General features: G+C 48.0%; 1 protein-coding gene across 1 annotated transcript; it reads left to right on the top strand.

The window, feature by feature from the left end:
- Window positions 1-3,794: 3,794 nt before the first annotated feature.
- On the top strand, window positions 3,795-16,093 carry OVGP1 (oviductal glycoprotein 1; the record flags this gene model as incomplete). Its single annotated transcript, XM_080801597.1, has 11 exons — window positions 3,795-3,819; window positions 4,422-4,451; window positions 4,875-5,079; window positions 6,054-6,110; window positions 6,337-6,502; window positions 7,003-7,127; window positions 8,823-8,931; window positions 9,027-9,212; window positions 10,763-10,879; window positions 14,153-14,288; window positions 15,257-16,093. 11 exons carry the CDS (start codon window positions 3,795-3,797, stop codon window positions 15,787-15,789), a joined length of 1,689 nt encoding a protein of 562 aa, XP_080657723.1. The 3' UTR covers window positions 15,790-16,093.
- Window positions 16,094-17,003: the final 910 nt, after the last annotated feature.

A 17,003-nucleotide genomic window follows, 5' to 3' on the forward strand; every position in this document is an offset into this window, starting at 1 on the left:
TTTATTGTTCTTATTCTGAAACCCATCATCCTGACCCACTGTTGTCCACTGCTGACCTGCAGTCACTGCAGTTACAGGCTCACCTTTCGGGTGGCACCCGTAGCCAAATGCTGAGGGAAGCTCGGTGTGCTTTCAGGTGGCACCAGACACTGCTCTGATTCCCACGGTGTCTCCTGCTCCACAGGACAGCAGGAGGCCAATTCTTAATAGCCATATGAACATTACTTGCTGATTCTTCATCACATTAGAGCAGCAAAATCATCCGAATAGTACTATCTCTATTAATTTATTAAAATACTCTGAATTGCCTCAGTTTTTAAACAGTGTCTGTGAAATCAGGGATGTGGGGAAAATACACTTTTTAATATGCGTTAATATGTTAAAAATCCCTACACAGAACCAAAAATCATCTCATATCACATATTGGAAAACACTGCTCTAGCTCACTTTTTTTTTTTTTTTTTTTAAAGTAAACCTAACCACACGCGGGGCTCAGATTCACAACCCTGAGGTCAAGAGTTGTACACTCTACCAACTGAGCCAGCCAGGCAACGCTGTACCATTCATTTTAAAGATGTAAAATGGTAAAGATCTTTCAAATTTGCACCAACCTAGTCAACACTCTTTGGGCCCTTAGATTCAACCAACTGATTTTATTCAAGTCATGCTTGTCCAGTTTATCCACATGAGTATCACAAAAGATTTGGCTGTTAAAAGCAAGGTGTTTGAGCTCCATGATCTTGCTTTTATCTAGTTGAGTGTTGTAAAATATGGGAGGCAATGCACTGCTGTAGGTGTTTTTTCCATAAGCCAACTAAAAGACATTAGTAAATGTCTTCTCCCTCATGAGAACAGGCTAAGCACTAGGGAGGAGTATTTTCAAGTATCCGGGTGGGTGTGTAAAATACAGAACAATGGTATTTTTTGAGAACAGACAGAGTGACATGGTGCAGTGACTTTGAACATAGCCCTCATTCAGTATTTACTATTCATCATCTGCTATACACATGGAGTTACAGTTGCCATCCTTGGCATGGTCATCGCTGAATGAAGCAGAGGTCACTCCTGGGCGTCCATTGTTTGACTGCAGTGTTCTTTTCATCCTCAGTCATCATAAGGCATGGGACGGTTAGGTCTGAGATCCAGCCTTACCCACTGCAGCAGAATAGGATCCCGGAGGACTGACCCAAGTACAGATGAAGATGATCCAGACTGGCAGGCAAATTTAGCTCCGTCCAGGAGACAGTATTCAGAACTAGTGCTTCTGGCAGGAGTCAGGATGGAAGGGCACAAACCTAGTGGGAAATCTAAGTGATATGGAATCTGGGGGACAGAAGGGGCCTGAGGGGAGGCTTAGAAGTAGAGAGAGGCAGGCATTCACTTCAAGGGGGATCTTGAAAGATAACCAGCAAGGGCCCGAGGTGCCTGGCAAGACTGGGGAACAACTGTAGTGTCTATAGTTTACAGAATAGGAAGAGAAATGAATACACAGACCTATACAAGAATTAGGTGACTCAGGCTAGGAATTGGGAAGGAAGAGCATGGTCATCAGTGTTAGAAACCATACCCGTGGTAACATAACCAGTGGTTCAAGTTGTTGCCTGGCCTGATCCAGTGTTGCTCTCAGGAAGCTTAATTATCTCCTGATTCAGGTCACTCTCAGTCCAAGGAATGGAGTGTGGCATTGAGCATGCAGGTGGCCCCAGTGACGGTGCAGGGTAAGAACTGGATCTTAAGTGTGTTTAGCAACAAAACTCATGTTTTCCCCATTACCCTATCCAAGAGAGATGGGAGAGACAAATACTTCTTTAAGAGGGAGACCTACACTAGCTTTTGGGGGTGTGATCAGTCTGTTCACTAGACTAGAAGCTCTCACTAGAAGTGAGAACAGAAACTGTGTCAGGCTCACCATTGTACCCAAAGTGCCTAACAGGGCCTGGCGCATGTTCAATGAATATTTGCTGAATATTTAAAGGAAAACAAGGATGGATGAACAAATGGAGACACAGTCTTTTTAAGGTGGGTTATTCCATCAGGCTTGCCTAGAGTTTTACGGAAATACCCTTTGCCTAAACATTCTATACCATTTAAGGTTTTTGTTCCATGATATTCAAGCAATCTTCTGATTCAAGATTTAAGATTTGATTTCTTCATACTGGATGGGATTCAAATTCAACAACTCGTACTTGTATTTCCCTGTGTCATTTTTAAAAAGATTTTATTTATTTATTTGACAGAGATTACAAGTAGACAGGCAGGCAGAGAGAGGAAGGGAAGTAGGCCCCTATATCATTTATTATATTGACATCTGGTTAGTACCTCAGTGACAGGTGGACCAGGTGAACTATCGGTTTCTGAGAAGATGGGTATCCAATCTGGTCCCTCACGACTGAGCTTCAGACCCTGACGTATGGGACCTACTCATGATCTGAGATCCTCTGTAGCAGGAAGAGAAGACTGATATGTCATAAAAGCATCTGGCTACAGATCTATATTGTTTATCTCTCATATTGTTGTCGTATTTTTAAACATTGGTTCTCAGGTATCCAGAATTATATTCCTTATGTTCCTTAAGTTCTCAGCACTGGCTTGTATACTGGATCAAACATTGTTCACTCACACAAAGATTCAGATTTTTGTCTTTTCTTAAGGAATTGAGAGGTTGGGATGCCTGGGTAACTCAGTAAAACGTCTGCCTTGGGCTCAGGTCATGATCCCAGAGTCCTGGAATCAAGTCCCACATTGGTCTTCTCGGTTAGCAGGGAGCCTCCTCCTCCCTCTGCCTGCCACTCCCCCTGCTTGTGTGCTCACTCTCTTTCTCTCTCTCTCTCTCTCTCTCTCTCTCTCTGTCTCTCTGACAAAAGAAGGAAGGAAGGAGGAAAGAAATTGAGGGATCTTCCAACATGGGATCTATTTCACTACACGGCCACCATTAGTGGCTACTTGGAGTGCTGTCCCTGTTCATGCCAATCTCTGTTGTCTCCTGACCAAGGGGCTTCATGTTATTTCATGTGTATCATTGGACTTGAACTCTTGTTGTTCTAATAAAGTGGAGAGGGCTATTATATTGTGTCCACGTCACGCATTTGTGTCACCTGCCTGGTGGATGTCAGCATGTGAGTTTGAGAACCTCACTTGGGGGGGGGTGCAACTCTTTCAGCATCCTTAGTGACAGGTACCATTCACTGAGCCCTTATTACATGCAAAGTCCTGAACTAACAGTTTTTCATACATTATCTTTTTAATTCCTATAAAACCTTATGAGGTGAGTATGGGCTATTACTTCCATCTTACAAGTGTGGAAGCTGAAGCTCAAAGATCAAAATAACACCCACGATTATCAAACTTCTAACTGATGACACTGAGATTCAAACCTTGGCCTGCCTAGGTCCAAAGCTGGGACTTTTCAACTTTGCATTACATTGCTACCCTAACCAATAACCTGATAACATGGGGAATACTGCCTCCGTACATTGTTTACTCCTCCTCATACTCAATCCCTGGGGGGCAAATCCCAGGAACAGGGCTGAGCGCTGCCCTGACCTCACCATGGCCCTTGGCAGACACCCACTGCATGCCAGTGTCAGACCGAGCTATCACTTTGCAAGCTCTGAGAGCTACAGTTCTACTGGAGAGGGAGGATGGGAGCTGCTGGGGTCACTGTGACTTGGGCAGCAGCCCATTAATCACTGCCCCTGGCTTTGTGTGTGTGTGTAGCTGGGCTATGTCAGCACTGTCCCAGAGCTCCTATAAAGGGGCTCGAGCCCTAACCTCACAGCTCTCAGACCTCTGAGATGGGCAGACTGTTGCTGTGGATTGGTGAGTGTGGCAGGTCCCAGCCCCCACAATGTTACTCAGTCCAGGAGATACCAGGCTTCCTACGTTTGTCACCTCTCGAGTGCCTGAGAAGCAGCCAGGGGCTCGGGGCTGGATTAGATGGAGGTGGGATGGGACACAGTGAAGGGCTGGAAGGGCCCAGGCAGGAGTGATCTGAGCAGTGGTTCTTCAATCCGGCTACCCATTAAATATCTTTACGCTCCATTCCACGTTGGACCAGTGATATCAGAATCTCTAGGGGAGGAGCCAGAACATTACTACGTTTTATACTTACAACCAGGGGGAGAATCACTGGCCTAGAGCTTTTGCTGGGACTTCTAAGTCATCGTTGTCCCCATGCTAAAAAGCATGTGTGAATCGATGTGGTGTTTGTTGGGGTGAATAGGAGCTTCGATAGATCTGGCAACACTGACTCAACTTAGAGAAGAGGAAGCAAGTGAACGCAGCATGTCTCCATGTGTGTGTCAGTGTCTGGCTATGGGCCCTAGTTCGTGGGTGCCCTGGAGGACCGGAGGGAGGCTGGGGCATGTCACTCTGGGGGAGCATGGGAATTTGAGTGTGATTCCATCCTTTGTTTCCTGCAGGCCTGGTTCTTGTGCTGAAACAGCACGATGGTAAGGACATTGTGTCCTCCTCTCCAGAGCTGGGGAGCTTCTCCGGCTGAGAAGTGCTCAGTGTGGAGTGTCCCCTGCAGCCCCTCCCTGTCCTGGCTCCTGTGTCCCAGATCATTGATCTGCTGCAGTTCAGTGGAGGATTTTCAGTCCCAGCCATTTGTGTCGCTCTGTGTGCCAGGATCCAGACTCGAGGATCCATTCTGATCAGGATTGCATAAAACACTCTTTTTCCCCTGGGGCCTCAGCAGTAGGGGTGGTGGTGGTGGGGACCAGACCTCAGGGTTGCTTTGGGCTGTGTTTGCATGGGGGTCGGGGGTGTTCTGGTGGCCAGGCCTCCCGGGCTGTGGTCACAGCGGTCAGCGGAAGCCAAGCTCCATACCCTCCCTTGGTCTCTGCCAGCTAATACAAGTCCTCCCTTGCCAGGCGCTGCCTACAAACTGGTGTGTTATTTCACCAGCTGGGCACAGGGTCGTGCCAGCCCTGCCTCCGTCTTGCCCCAGGACCTGGACCCCTTTCTCTGCACCCACCTGATATTTGCCTTTGCCTCAATGAACAACAATCAGATTGTTGCTAAGGATCCCCAGGATGAGAAAACTACATATGCAGAATTCAACAAACTCAAGCAGAGGTGTGTTCATTGGCATGTGGGGATCATTTTTTCAGGTTTTACAGACACAGGAAAATTAATCCTATTTCTCTTGTTACTCATCAACTTTCTTCTGGTTCTTCTGGTCCTAGCCTCCTCTCAAGTGGGCCTTGGGAGCATCCCCGCCTGAGAACTCCCGGTTGAATAACACCCCGAGCTCATTCTTTCCTCCTTGCCCTTGTCAGGCCTTTGTTGCCTCTGCCTGGTAACCCCCAACTCACCCTTCAAGCCAGTGGGGCGGAGTTCATGTACTCATGCTGTTCAAGTGCTTCAAGGAGAGCCTGCCCATCACAAATGCTAGGGTCTTTATTACCATTTGTCACCTGCACCCCCCAGCCAATAAGCCCTATCCCCCCAAGGCAAGGAGCAGGGTCTCCAATATGTTTGTATACCAGTGGCTGGGGGAGTGCCTTGCACACAGCTGGTGCTCATTAAGTGCTTGCTTAACTATTCCTCCCCACAACTCCTGGGTTCTCTTCCTGTCCAAGGGGAGGTCTGTCTCTGTGTGAATGATTATAGACGGCCAAGGTAAAAATCCTTGTCACTTGATCACAGGCTCCCTGAGAGCAGGGAGCTTGTCTGTCTCACTCTCTGTTGTATCTCAGTGAAGCTCCTAAAGCCATCAACCGCACATAGTCATTGCTCAATAAATACTTGTGGCCTAAGAAAACAGTGAAAAGAAACATTTCAGACTATTTCTTTCTTCTTCTTTATGTGGGAGCATCATGGGGATGTGGGGGAGTTTTGCGGACTTTAGACAAGGCTTGGGGGGACCTGGGTTGTGATGACCCACAGGTTGATTGTTCTCCCCTCTTTTCCTTCCTTTTCTCCCTCCCTCCACGTGCCTTCCTCTCTCACTTCTCCACCCTCCCCCTCTAGTTTGCTCTGTTCCCCACTGGGACTCTGAACCCACTGGAGTGGGGCCCCAGGTTACCTCCATTTATCCCCCATCACAGGAACGGGGAGCTGAGAACACTGCTGTCCATTGGTGGGTGGAACTTCGGCACTACCAGGTGAGACCGCAGCCCCCTCCCTGCTGTTTGAATTCCCCATCGCGGGTACTTAACCCCGCTCTCCCCCCGCCCCTTGATGGGAGGGGCTTCTAAGAAGGGTGGACCCGCCTTCCTTTCCTCCAGCCATACCTGTGTGCCCTCCGCGGGGCGAGAACCCAAGGGCTTTGTGGAGGTTGCGGTTCGGCAGAAAGCCCTCCTTCCTCGCCTCACCCCGGGTCTCCTGCAGGTTCACCACTATGCTGTCCACATTATCCAACCGGGGAAGGTTTATTGGTTCGGTTATATCCTTCCTGAGGAGACATAAGTTTGACGGTCTGGACCTCTTCTTCTTGTACCCTGGACTGAGAGGCAGCCCCAAGAGTGACCGGTGGACTTTCCTCCTCTTAATTGAAGTAAGGCCGAGTCCGGCGGGCTCCAGGATCCAGCAATGATTCGATTTTTATCATATCTGGGCTCATGGCGCAGGAGGAGCAGAAGGCCAGGGGCAGGGGCAGGAGAATGGTGGCAGAACGTTCTTTTACTACCATCATCTTAGAAGTGTCAGGCGGAAGAGCAGGAGTCTTGTGGCTCTTCCTCTTGGTCACAGTCAGGTCCTATTGCGGCAGGCCAGCCCAAGTGAGGCCTCCTTTTGGCAGCTGCCGGGTCTCCCTCAGGCAGACAGTCTGCAGCCGGAGCTCCTGACCCTGCCGGCCACGCCTCTACCCCTCCCTCTATTAAGTCAGTTACCACGGTGGCTCGAGGCCACCTCTCTCACGAGCCTGGGGGCAGGGCCCGTGTCTGGCTCCCCTCTGTGTCCTCAGAGCCTGGCTCGAGGGACTCTGTAAATAGTTTTCCTGGCTGATACTTTCTTTTCCTGACGGTGCGGACGCTGCGTCCGCGTCTTTCTTGGTAGGAGCTCCTGTTTGCCTTCCGGCAGGAGGCGATGCTCACAGCGCGTCCCAGGCTGCTGCTCTCTGCCGCCGTCTCTGGGGAACCACAGACCATCCGGACGGCTTATGACGTGCGCCCTCTAGGAGGGTGAGTGCGTGCTGCCTGGCGGGGCAGGACGTGGGAGGCAAGGAGGCAGCTCACGCTCACAACCGCCGCACCGCCCCCGCACTGCCCCTGAGTTATCCACGCACAGATGCTGGTGGGGGGGGGGAGCATCCAGCTGAGGGACATGGGTGGGGACAAAGGTTAGCTCAGCTCCACATAGCCCGGGCTTTCTTTAGGAGATTAGAGGTGGGGTGTAGAATCAGTCCCAACCAAAGCCTTTTGCTGGGTCTCACAGGCAAGCATCCCATGGGCCCGGCCTCTGCCCTCCCAGGGAACAGCTGTAGACATACGCTCTGCCGCCCATGGCTGGCATCAGAGGCAGGTGAAAAATCACCCACCGCCACAAATACAAAAATAGGAAAGCCCGGGCAGGCCCAGCTTCCCTAGCACCCGTCTCTGCAAGTTACAAAGCAGAGCAAAGAATAGCTCATAACTGACATTTTTTTTTTCTTTTTTAAAGATTTTACTTATTTGTCAGGAAAGCGAGAGAGCACAAGCAGGGGGTGCAGCAGGCAGAGAGGGAGAAGCAAACTCCACGTTGAGCAGGGAGCCTGACCCTTGGATTAATTCTTGGACCCTGGGATCATCACCCAAGCTGAAGGCAGTCACTTAACCCATGAGCCACCGGGCGTCACTCAGAACTCACTCTTTCTGGACATGCCAGCTCTGGGCTAATTTCTCAAACCTCAAGAATGGAGTATTTACAGAGGAGGAGCTGAGGCCCGTGCAGAAGGAAAGAGAGGATGGGGTGTTTCTGTCTGTGATGACACCAGGGAGCTGGGTTTCAGTGTGGGGCCAGGGGGAGAGATGCCGTGGGGCATAGAGTTTGTCAGCATTGGTGTGGATAATAGGCAGGATTGAGGGAGTCTGACCCTCAGGCAGCTGGGTGACCGCAGGCAAGTTAGGGAGCCTGTCAGAGTCTCACCATCTTCAGCTCTAAAATGGAGACCACTGTGACACTGAGACCATTGACCAGGTTAAAATTAAATGATGGAATCCTTGTACACCTTTACGCCTGTGAGTTGGTAAGTGCTTACTGACACTTGTTCATTCTGAAAGTGTTCTGGAAGACATGGTTTCCCTGGCGCCTTGAACGGTGGAAGGACAGATGCTCTTTAGCTGCTGTGGGCAGTACTGCCTTCCTCATGACCATTTACGCAACCTGTTAGTACTTGCGTCAGGCACGAGTGTGTTTCCTTCTGAAAATTTTAAAAAAGATTTTATTTATTTATTTGAGAGAGTGAGCGAGTGTGAGCGTGAGCATGGGAGGAGGGACAGAGGGAGTGGAAATAGTCTCCCCCCCACCCGCCCCGAGCAGGCAGCCTGACACAGGACTCGATCCCAGGACCCTGGGATCATGACCTGAGCTGAAGGCAGATGCTTAACCAACTGAGCCACCCAGGCACCCCACAAATGTGTTTTCATGTCCGACTCCTGCCTACTTCCCTGGAAGCTCTCAGGAGGTCCGGGTTCTGAGGCATGGCTGTCCCTGACCAGCAGTTTGCTGCAGCGGCTCATCTCAAGTAGATGACACAGATGGGCGGGCAGCTTGGGCTGAGATGGGAGGGCAGCTTGGGTGGCCAGGGCACAGCTAGTTAGCTGGCTAGTCCCGTGGTTGATCTGACTTGAAAATCTCGTTAGCCCAATCTGCTTATCTCCTCCTCTCGGCCTCCACAGACTCCTGGATTTCATCAATGTCTTGTCTTATGACTTTCATGGAAGCTGGGAAAAGCTCACAGGGCACAACAGCCCCCTGTACTCTCTCCCTGGAGACCCCAGCTCTTCGGTAAGGAAAGACCTCAAGGGGCCCAAATGTCTGCCCTGAGCCCGGGCCATTGGCCCTCAGTAACATGGAGGGGTTTGTGTTCTTTCTAACTGCAGGCGTATGCCATGAATTACTGGCGAAAGCTGGGGGCGCCCCCAGAGAAGCTCCTCATGGGCTTCCCCACCTATGGGCGTACCTTTCGCCTCCTTAAAGCCTCTGAGAATGGACTACAGGCTGAAACCGTGGGACCTGCGTCTCCAGGAAAGTACACCAAGCAATCTGGCTTCCTGGCTTATTATGAGGTGACAGAAATAGGGACATCTATCTGTTAGGGCTTCTCCATCCTCTAACAGGGCAAGAGCAAGGTCAGTGGGGCAGAGGCAAGGGTGAGGGCTGGAGACAGGACAAAGAAGTGGTTTACCAGTGCAGGAGAAATCCACTATCAGAGATACTTCCTTTTTCTTCAGGGGAAGGTATTTGAGTCCCTTGTAGGGGCTCAGTCAAGTCCAAGTGGAGGGGGGCCCGTCGAACGAATCTTAACTGTTACGCAAGTCAATCCTGACTTACGACTATCTGGCCTAAATAAAAATAAAAATAATATCTAAAATACATATAATTTCAAACATTTGCAAAAGTAAAAGAATAGTGTAACCTCCTCTCCCCTTCCCCCACTCCCACCTACCCCTCCCCAGCTTCAATCACTAAGCTCTCCTGGCCAATCTTGTTTCATCTTCACTCCCTGACTCCCTTCCCTCCCACTACTGGATTCTTTAGAAGCAATTCCAGACTTTCCTTCCTACAGATTCTTTCTTCTTCCCCCAGTTCCATTCCCTTATTCTTTGTTTCAACAAAGCTTTCTATGAGTGGAAGGAAGAGACGTGGACCCAAGGGGATATAAACACAAAGGAAGATAATAAGAGAACAGGGGGTGTGGCTTAGGGATCTGGAAAGGTCTCATGGAGCAGAGCTTTGGAGCACAGGAAGAATCCTGATGGGCAGGAATGACAAGAGGGAAGGGCCCCCCAGGCAGAGGACAGCAGGTGCTGGGGCACATGGTGTATGTGGGTGCCGTAGGTAGGAGTGGAGGCACAGGGTCTCCCCAGTCTTTGCTCTCTGCTGGCTGGCTGGAGAGGTTTTCCTGCTAAGCCAGTGAAGGTTTTCCTACAAGTGATGGCATAGTGGAAATAATATTCTTGAACAACATTACAGCCAAAGAAATGTTGACGGAACCTTTAAAGAACCAAAGAGAGGAAGAAAGGAAAGAAAAAAAGCCTGGGACATGAGCTTCTACAATGGGCTGGAACACTTCGACTTCTTTGTGGCATAGGGTTTCTAGCACAAGCCCGGGCACCTAGTAGTCTCTCAGATGCTCGAGTGATTGTAACTACCCAGTTCTTCCTACCTTTGAGAACTTTAAATTTATTGGAGGTTCACAAGCTAGTGTGATAACTACCGAGACTGGGCCCTTTAGGCTGATGAAGAGAGGAGAGGTTTGTTTATGGTAACTCTTTGAAAGAGATCCGGGTTTGGTCAGGTTGGATAGGTTACTGTTAGTATTGGCATTGATGTTATTTAGCCAAGACCTGATTTGGTTTCTAAGGATGTCAGCCACTCCTTGGTTCTATCTCCCTTTCTGTCATGGACATTAGAGAAAGGAACATGTTCTAGTAGGAATTTGTTCAGGAAAGAGAAGGTCCTCTGTGACTGGCTTCCTGCTACCTCTTTGGTCCGCCTTTTCCTACTCCCTGGGGAGGGGCCCTTGGTTTCTTCACTACTGGGAAAAGAGCAGTGTGCCTGCTGGCATTTCTCTCCATGGCTCTTCCCAGAACTAACCTGGTGATCCTCCGGGCAGGTTTGCTCCTTTCTCCAGAGAGCGACAAAGCACTGGATTGATTTTCAGCGTGTCCCCTACGCCTACAAGGGGAAGGAGTGGGTTGGCTATGATGATGCCGTCAGCTTCAGTCACAAGGTAAGACCTTGGTCCTTTCTTGCTCCGACATATAGTTTTCTTCTGGCTCCCTTGAGACTCTTATCTGTACAATGCGTGTGTGTGTGTGTTTGTGTGCACGCGCACGTGCACAAGGACATGCATGCATTTGTGTGCATGTACTGGTTGGAGGATAAAAAGGCGAGGGTGGCTGGATCAGGTGAGTCTCAGGTACCTGACCTACCCGGGGTTTCCTAATCCCGTCTATTCAACCCTCTCCTTTTGAAGAGAAGGAATTTTGGTTTTGAGGGGAGAGATGACTTCTTTCGGTTTACACTGATTTTTGGCAACAGTTTCTTCTTTTCTGTTTGGACCAGATAATTTCATAACAGATAAACAGCAATACAAGGTAGGCCATGCTAAGCACTCCATGAGTAGCACTGATATGTGGGATAGGAGAGTCAGGGAGGGCTCCTGACGGAGGTGAGCAGCAGGGGGGAATAATGACATGGGGAGAGGTTCAGTAGGTACTGAAAGCTCATTCAAAGTAGGTTCAAAGAATTGGGGTGGGCAGAGAATTTTTGTTAAGTGTAAGAGAAGGTGGTGAAGTGCAGGCCAGTTTATAGAGGGACTTGAATCCTGGTGAAGGTGTTTGGCCCTCTTCTTGCAGGTATTTTAAGACAAAATCAGGTTTCTGAACAGGCATATGACCTGTAAGTTTGAAACCTTTAGAACCTAACTCTGATCACCCCCTCACCTCACGCAAGTGATGTTGAATGGAAGTGAGCCAGGTGGGTTTCCATAGTGAATTACAACAAAAATGACATGTCTTTGGTGATTTCCAAACCTGCCTGTGCTTTGGAATCACCTGAGACTTGGCAAATATAGAAATTCTTGGTTCCACCCCTGAATATTTAGCAGTTCTTAGAAAGAATTCGGAAACTGTTCTTAGTATGTCCCCATGGGATCCTGCTGTAAGCACTTTGGCATTCTGAAAGCACTGGGGAATGCAGAGGTGTGCAGGGAAGATAGTGAGGGCGTGGACCAGGTGATTGGAAGAGGAGGTAATTTTTGAATGGGAAATGGTCAGGACTTGGCAACTGCCTGGATATCGGGGCTTATTAGAAGTTCCAGTCTCCTCTATTACGGGTGGTGCAGAAGTAACAGGTGTCAGCTGTTCTTTGGGGGAAGTTTGGGGTAGAAAGCATCAGAGAGGGCAGCATTCATGAAGATTCACCATAACCTCCCCTGTGCACATCACTGAGTGAAGCCTGCTGCGAGGAGAGAGGTAGAGAGCATGGCTTTCAGCCTCCAGGATCTTACTCTGGTTTGGGACCAGAAGACACACACAGAAAAATTCAATGACTCAATGGAATTACCCAGTTGGATGGAATTAAGAATAAGACCCGCAGGACACGGGAGAAGGAATTGACCTACGTATGCTGGGGGAGGACCAAGGCCAGCCAGGATGGTGTCCTCGCTTTAAGGGGCTGTTACCACACCTTGCAGAACTAGAGGGGGGCAGAACCCTGTGTGAGGCTGATTAAGGGATTTCATTCCAGAATCCCAGAGCTGAAAGAAACCTCAGAGATCATCATTGGGAGAGAATTATCCCTGGATTTCTCAGTGTTCCTGCACGGTCTGGGCCCTCTGAGCAAAGGAAGCAGACCAGCTCTAATGAAAATAGGAAGCTGCCTCTCCCCTTCCCTCAGAGCCTTTGCTATGGTCCCAGATGTAGAGGTCTCCTCCCCAGAGAGGGCTTGTCTACGTTCCAGTGAGGCTCTCCCTTTCTCCGGATGATGGTCTGATTTGCTGGCTGTCCTAGATGAGCTCATGAGTTCAGAAGCCTTTTTCTGTGCTGACACCTTCCTGCACATGGAGGTGACTATCTGGCCTTTGCCATGTCATTCTCTGGGCAACTGGGGCATGAGAACCAAGGTCTAAGTGCTCTTCTGACTGTTCTGTTGCAGCGAGCATCACTGGTCTGTTCTCTGGTCCAGAGATCGTGTGCGTGCACGTGTACACATAAAACTTGTAGGCTAACTTGTTCATTTGTAAGCAGGATAAAAACTTGAAGTCTTCACAGTTTCAGCTGAGCTCTAATTGGGTCCCTCCTTCTTCTTATTCTACATTTGGGGAAAGTAAATCCCAGAAAGGAGGCCAAAGCGATATGGCCAAATCATTCAGCTATGCAGAGGTGATGGAGTCTGTCTTTTCAACCCTGACAAAGAACACCAGCAAAGTAGCAATAGGACCCGGATTTGAGTCTAAACCCTGCCATCTAGTTATAGCTGAGGTTTGAGAAATCATGGGCAAAAGCCTTTATTTTCTTATCTGGGAAGGTAGTTTCTCTCTTCTTTATAGCATCATTGTGAGATAAGCTACATGGAAGTGATTCTAAAATAATATAGCAACATCTATTTAGAATGATGATAATGTTGATTAGCCTTGGGATCTTGGAGAAACAGTTTTAAATATTTATGAACATTTATTTGATACAAGGTATTGCTCCAAATATTTTACAGGTAGGAACTCTTTTTTTTAATCTATTTTTAAAATTGTGGCAAAATATGCATGACATAAAATTTGCCATTTAACCCATTTTTAGGCGTCCAGTTCAGTACCACTAAGCGCATTCATATTATCGTGTAACTATCACCACCTAACATCTCCAGAACTTTCTCATCTTTCCAGCCGCTGGTAATCCCTACTCTTCTTTCTGTTTATATGCAAGTGACAACTCCGAGGACCCCCTGTGAGTGGAGTCATACAGTATTTGTCCTTTCGTGACTGGCTTCTTTCACTCAGTATAATGTCTTTGAGATCCATCCTTGCTGTAGTGTGTACTTGTAGGAATTCTTTGGCCCCTAAACATGTTGGAAATGTTACTATCCTTTTTTACAAATGAGTCAACTAAGACACATAAGGTTTTTTGTTATTGTTGTTGCTGTTTTAAAATATTTATTTATTTGAGAGAGAGAGAGAGTATAAGAGAGAGAGAGTGCATAAGCAGGGGGGAGGGATGGAGGGAGAGCTGAGCAGGGAGCCTGATGTGGAGCTTGATCCCAGGACCCAGGGATCGTGACCTGAGCTGCAGGCAGTCGCTTAACCGACTGAGCCACCCCAGTGCCCAAAGGCACTAAGGTTTGTGTGACCTTTTCAAGATCCCTCAGCTAGGAAGTGGTTAGAGGCTGAATTCAAACACAAGCTCTCTTGCTCCTGTGGTGTTTCCTGAGGGTCTGTCTTCAGTGTTTTGCCATTGTACCCACTGGGGGTTGTCCAGCGTAGCAGGTTGATTGACTACTACTTTTTCAGGCAATGTTCATAAAGAGAGAGAATTTTGGGGGAGCCATGGTGTGGACGTTGGACCTGGATGACACCAAGGGTGCTTTCTGTGGCACTGGCCCTTTCCCCCTTGTCAGCAAGTTGAATAGTCTCCTGGTGCAGAATGGTGAGTAGCTATTTCCTGGAACTGGGGTTAGAAGTTATGTAACTGGGCTCTGGCTGGGTCCCTTCTGTTAGATCTGAAGGCTTTGGTGAGGCAGCATGACTTCGAGGGAAGAGAATAAGTTCTGATGTCAGGCCAATCCATTTTCTTGGTTTAGAGTTGTGCTCCATGTGACCCCTCTGACCTTTGGTTTCCCTATCTGTAAAACAGGAATGATCCTTATACTCATGACATTATTACAAGAATGAAAAGAAATAAAGAATGAAAACTACGGGCTCATAGTTAGTGTTCAACATATGCTAGTTTATTTCTCTCTTGCTTCCTCCTGTTTTCATGGGACAAGGGCCAGAAAAGGAAGTCAGATTTCTTTTGACATCTCATTGATAGTAGAGACTGCCCCAGTGTTTAGGAGATGGAACCTGGCATGCTAGAGCTGAAACATCCTTTGAGTTGGTTTATACCCATCATTTTATACACCAAGAAACTGGGGCTCAGAAAGCTAACACTGCTAGTCAGGGCCAAAGATAGGACTCCAACCCAGTTCTTTACAAAATGCTGTCTAGAGTGGCCTCCTTGCCCCTTGACATCGTTCCTGGTGCCTCCTACATTGGGGGGCACAGGAGGTTTCCATTATTAGGACTTGGGGCAGCAAGGTCTTGTTGAATGCACAATCAGAGAGGTCAAAGTGAGGCCTTAAGCATAGAAGACTGGCAGACTCCCTGGGGTCATTCACCAGAAATCTAGTAAATGTGCTGAGTCCCCATGTGTGTCTGGGGTCACGTTAACGTGATGAAGTCAAGGAGCAGGTCTTCCATATGGTGGGATTTTATCTATGCCTTCAAGAGGGTGTATTATAAAATCCCTCAACTCTGGATTTTGGGAGCATGTACTTCAGTTGTAGTCCTGCCAGTAATGAATAGGATGGGAAGGAAGCAGTAGGAGTCTCATCCTGTTCTGATGATTTTCTCTAGAGTCCAGCTCAACTCCTTCACCAGAATTTTGGTTCTCAACTGTTATGAATTCTCCAAGAACTGGCCCTGAAAGCCCAGCTATAACCAAAGCTTGGACCGCTGATATGAGGATTTCATTCCCAGGAAGAAAGTCTCTGGCCGCTAATACCCATGGAAAGTTTCAAAATACGACTACAAGAAACAGAGGTGGGACTGTGAGCCCTACAAGGGAAACTGAGTCCTTTGGAAAGTTCACTGTAGCTCTGGAAGGGAGGATTGAGACAGCTGGAGAAACCACGACCAATGGAGAGACAACTATGATTCCTAATTATCTTTGGACCTCTGGAAGAACCATGCCCCGTGGAAAGAGGGCTATAGTCTCTGAGATGATGACTATCCCCTATGGAAAGATGACAGTCACTCCTGATAGGCAGACCAAGACCCTTAGAGAAGAGAATTTGATTTCTGAGGTGGACACTGATCCCCTGTTGGATTATGTTGCTCTTCACATGGAAGCTGAAAGCAGGAGGTCATCCTCTGGTCCTGTCATCTAGCCCCAGGACACATTCCTCCCGCTTTTGACAATCCCTGTATTCCCATTATGGAAACGATTCCTTTGTCAACCTGATGACCCTTCCAACAAATGCTCTCTCTCTAAAAAAAGAAAACCCAGAAAATGTTGCTGTGGGTCAAGGAACCTAAGCTCTGTTGAAGGTGGAACCTGGGAAAAGCCCTTGTCTTTTCTTGTAGGGAGCTGCTTTTACCCAGACATTCATAAACCCTTCATGGGTATGAGCAGACCCCAACATCAGTGAGATCATCTCTTTTCTGTTGAATAAACTGGAAACACAAGAATCCATCTGAGTTTTCTGGAGTTCTTTTCTTGAAATGACCTGTACAATGCAATTGTCAGTTTATGCCTTTCAAGTTCACTTTCCCCCACAGCTTTTTTTTGGAAAGAGGAAATTTGTGTCTAGCCGGTGCCAATTTTTTTCAATGTGGATTATGTGTTTCCCTCTCTGCCTTGCACAACTTCTCCCCTCATGGGTAGTCAGAGACAGGATCTCTCCCAGCACAGTTTCCCATAATCCTCTTTTTGACTCCAGTGTAACATCTGCTCCCATGAATATATTAGTTCTAATATACTCTAATATACGCTTGCCAATGTCCCTGGTGATACACATGCTGCTCATTGCAGTGGCCAAGTCTCTGTTCCAACCTTTCTTGAGACAGCAGCAGCATTGACACACTTGGTCACTTTGTCCTCCTTGACACTTTCTTCACTGTGCTTCCAGCTTTTGTTTTTACCTGACTGGTTATTTCTTCACAGTGTTCTTTGCTGATTTCTCCTCTCTACCCTGATTGCTTAATGCTGGGAGTACCAAGTCTCTTCTCTGGCTCTCTTTTCTTCTATATTCACAATCACACTTCTGGTGTTGTCATCTAAGCACATCACTTAAACAGCAGCTATAACATTGTCAAGAGAACAAAAGCACAAAAGAACATCTATAGTATCCTACCTTTCATGTAAGAAAAAAGGGGACAGAAAATACATGTGTCTGCTCATTTGTGCCCAAGCAATACAGAAAGGATAAACAGGGAAACAATGAGTTTGGTACCTGTAGGAGTGGAATGGAGATAGGGTGGGAAGAATGGGAGACTAGGGACAGGTTACCAGGGAAGGGTGGATTGATACTTACCTGAGTACTCATATTTGTGTAATTCTGACTTTAGAACCACAAAAATGCTTTACATGATCCACAAAAGT

The sequence above is a fragment of the Martes martes genome (assembly GCF_963455335.1).
Source record: "Martes martes genome assembly, chromosome: 4".
NCBI classification, from domain to species: domain Eukaryota; kingdom Metazoa; phylum Chordata; class Mammalia; order Carnivora; family Mustelidae; genus Martes; species Martes martes.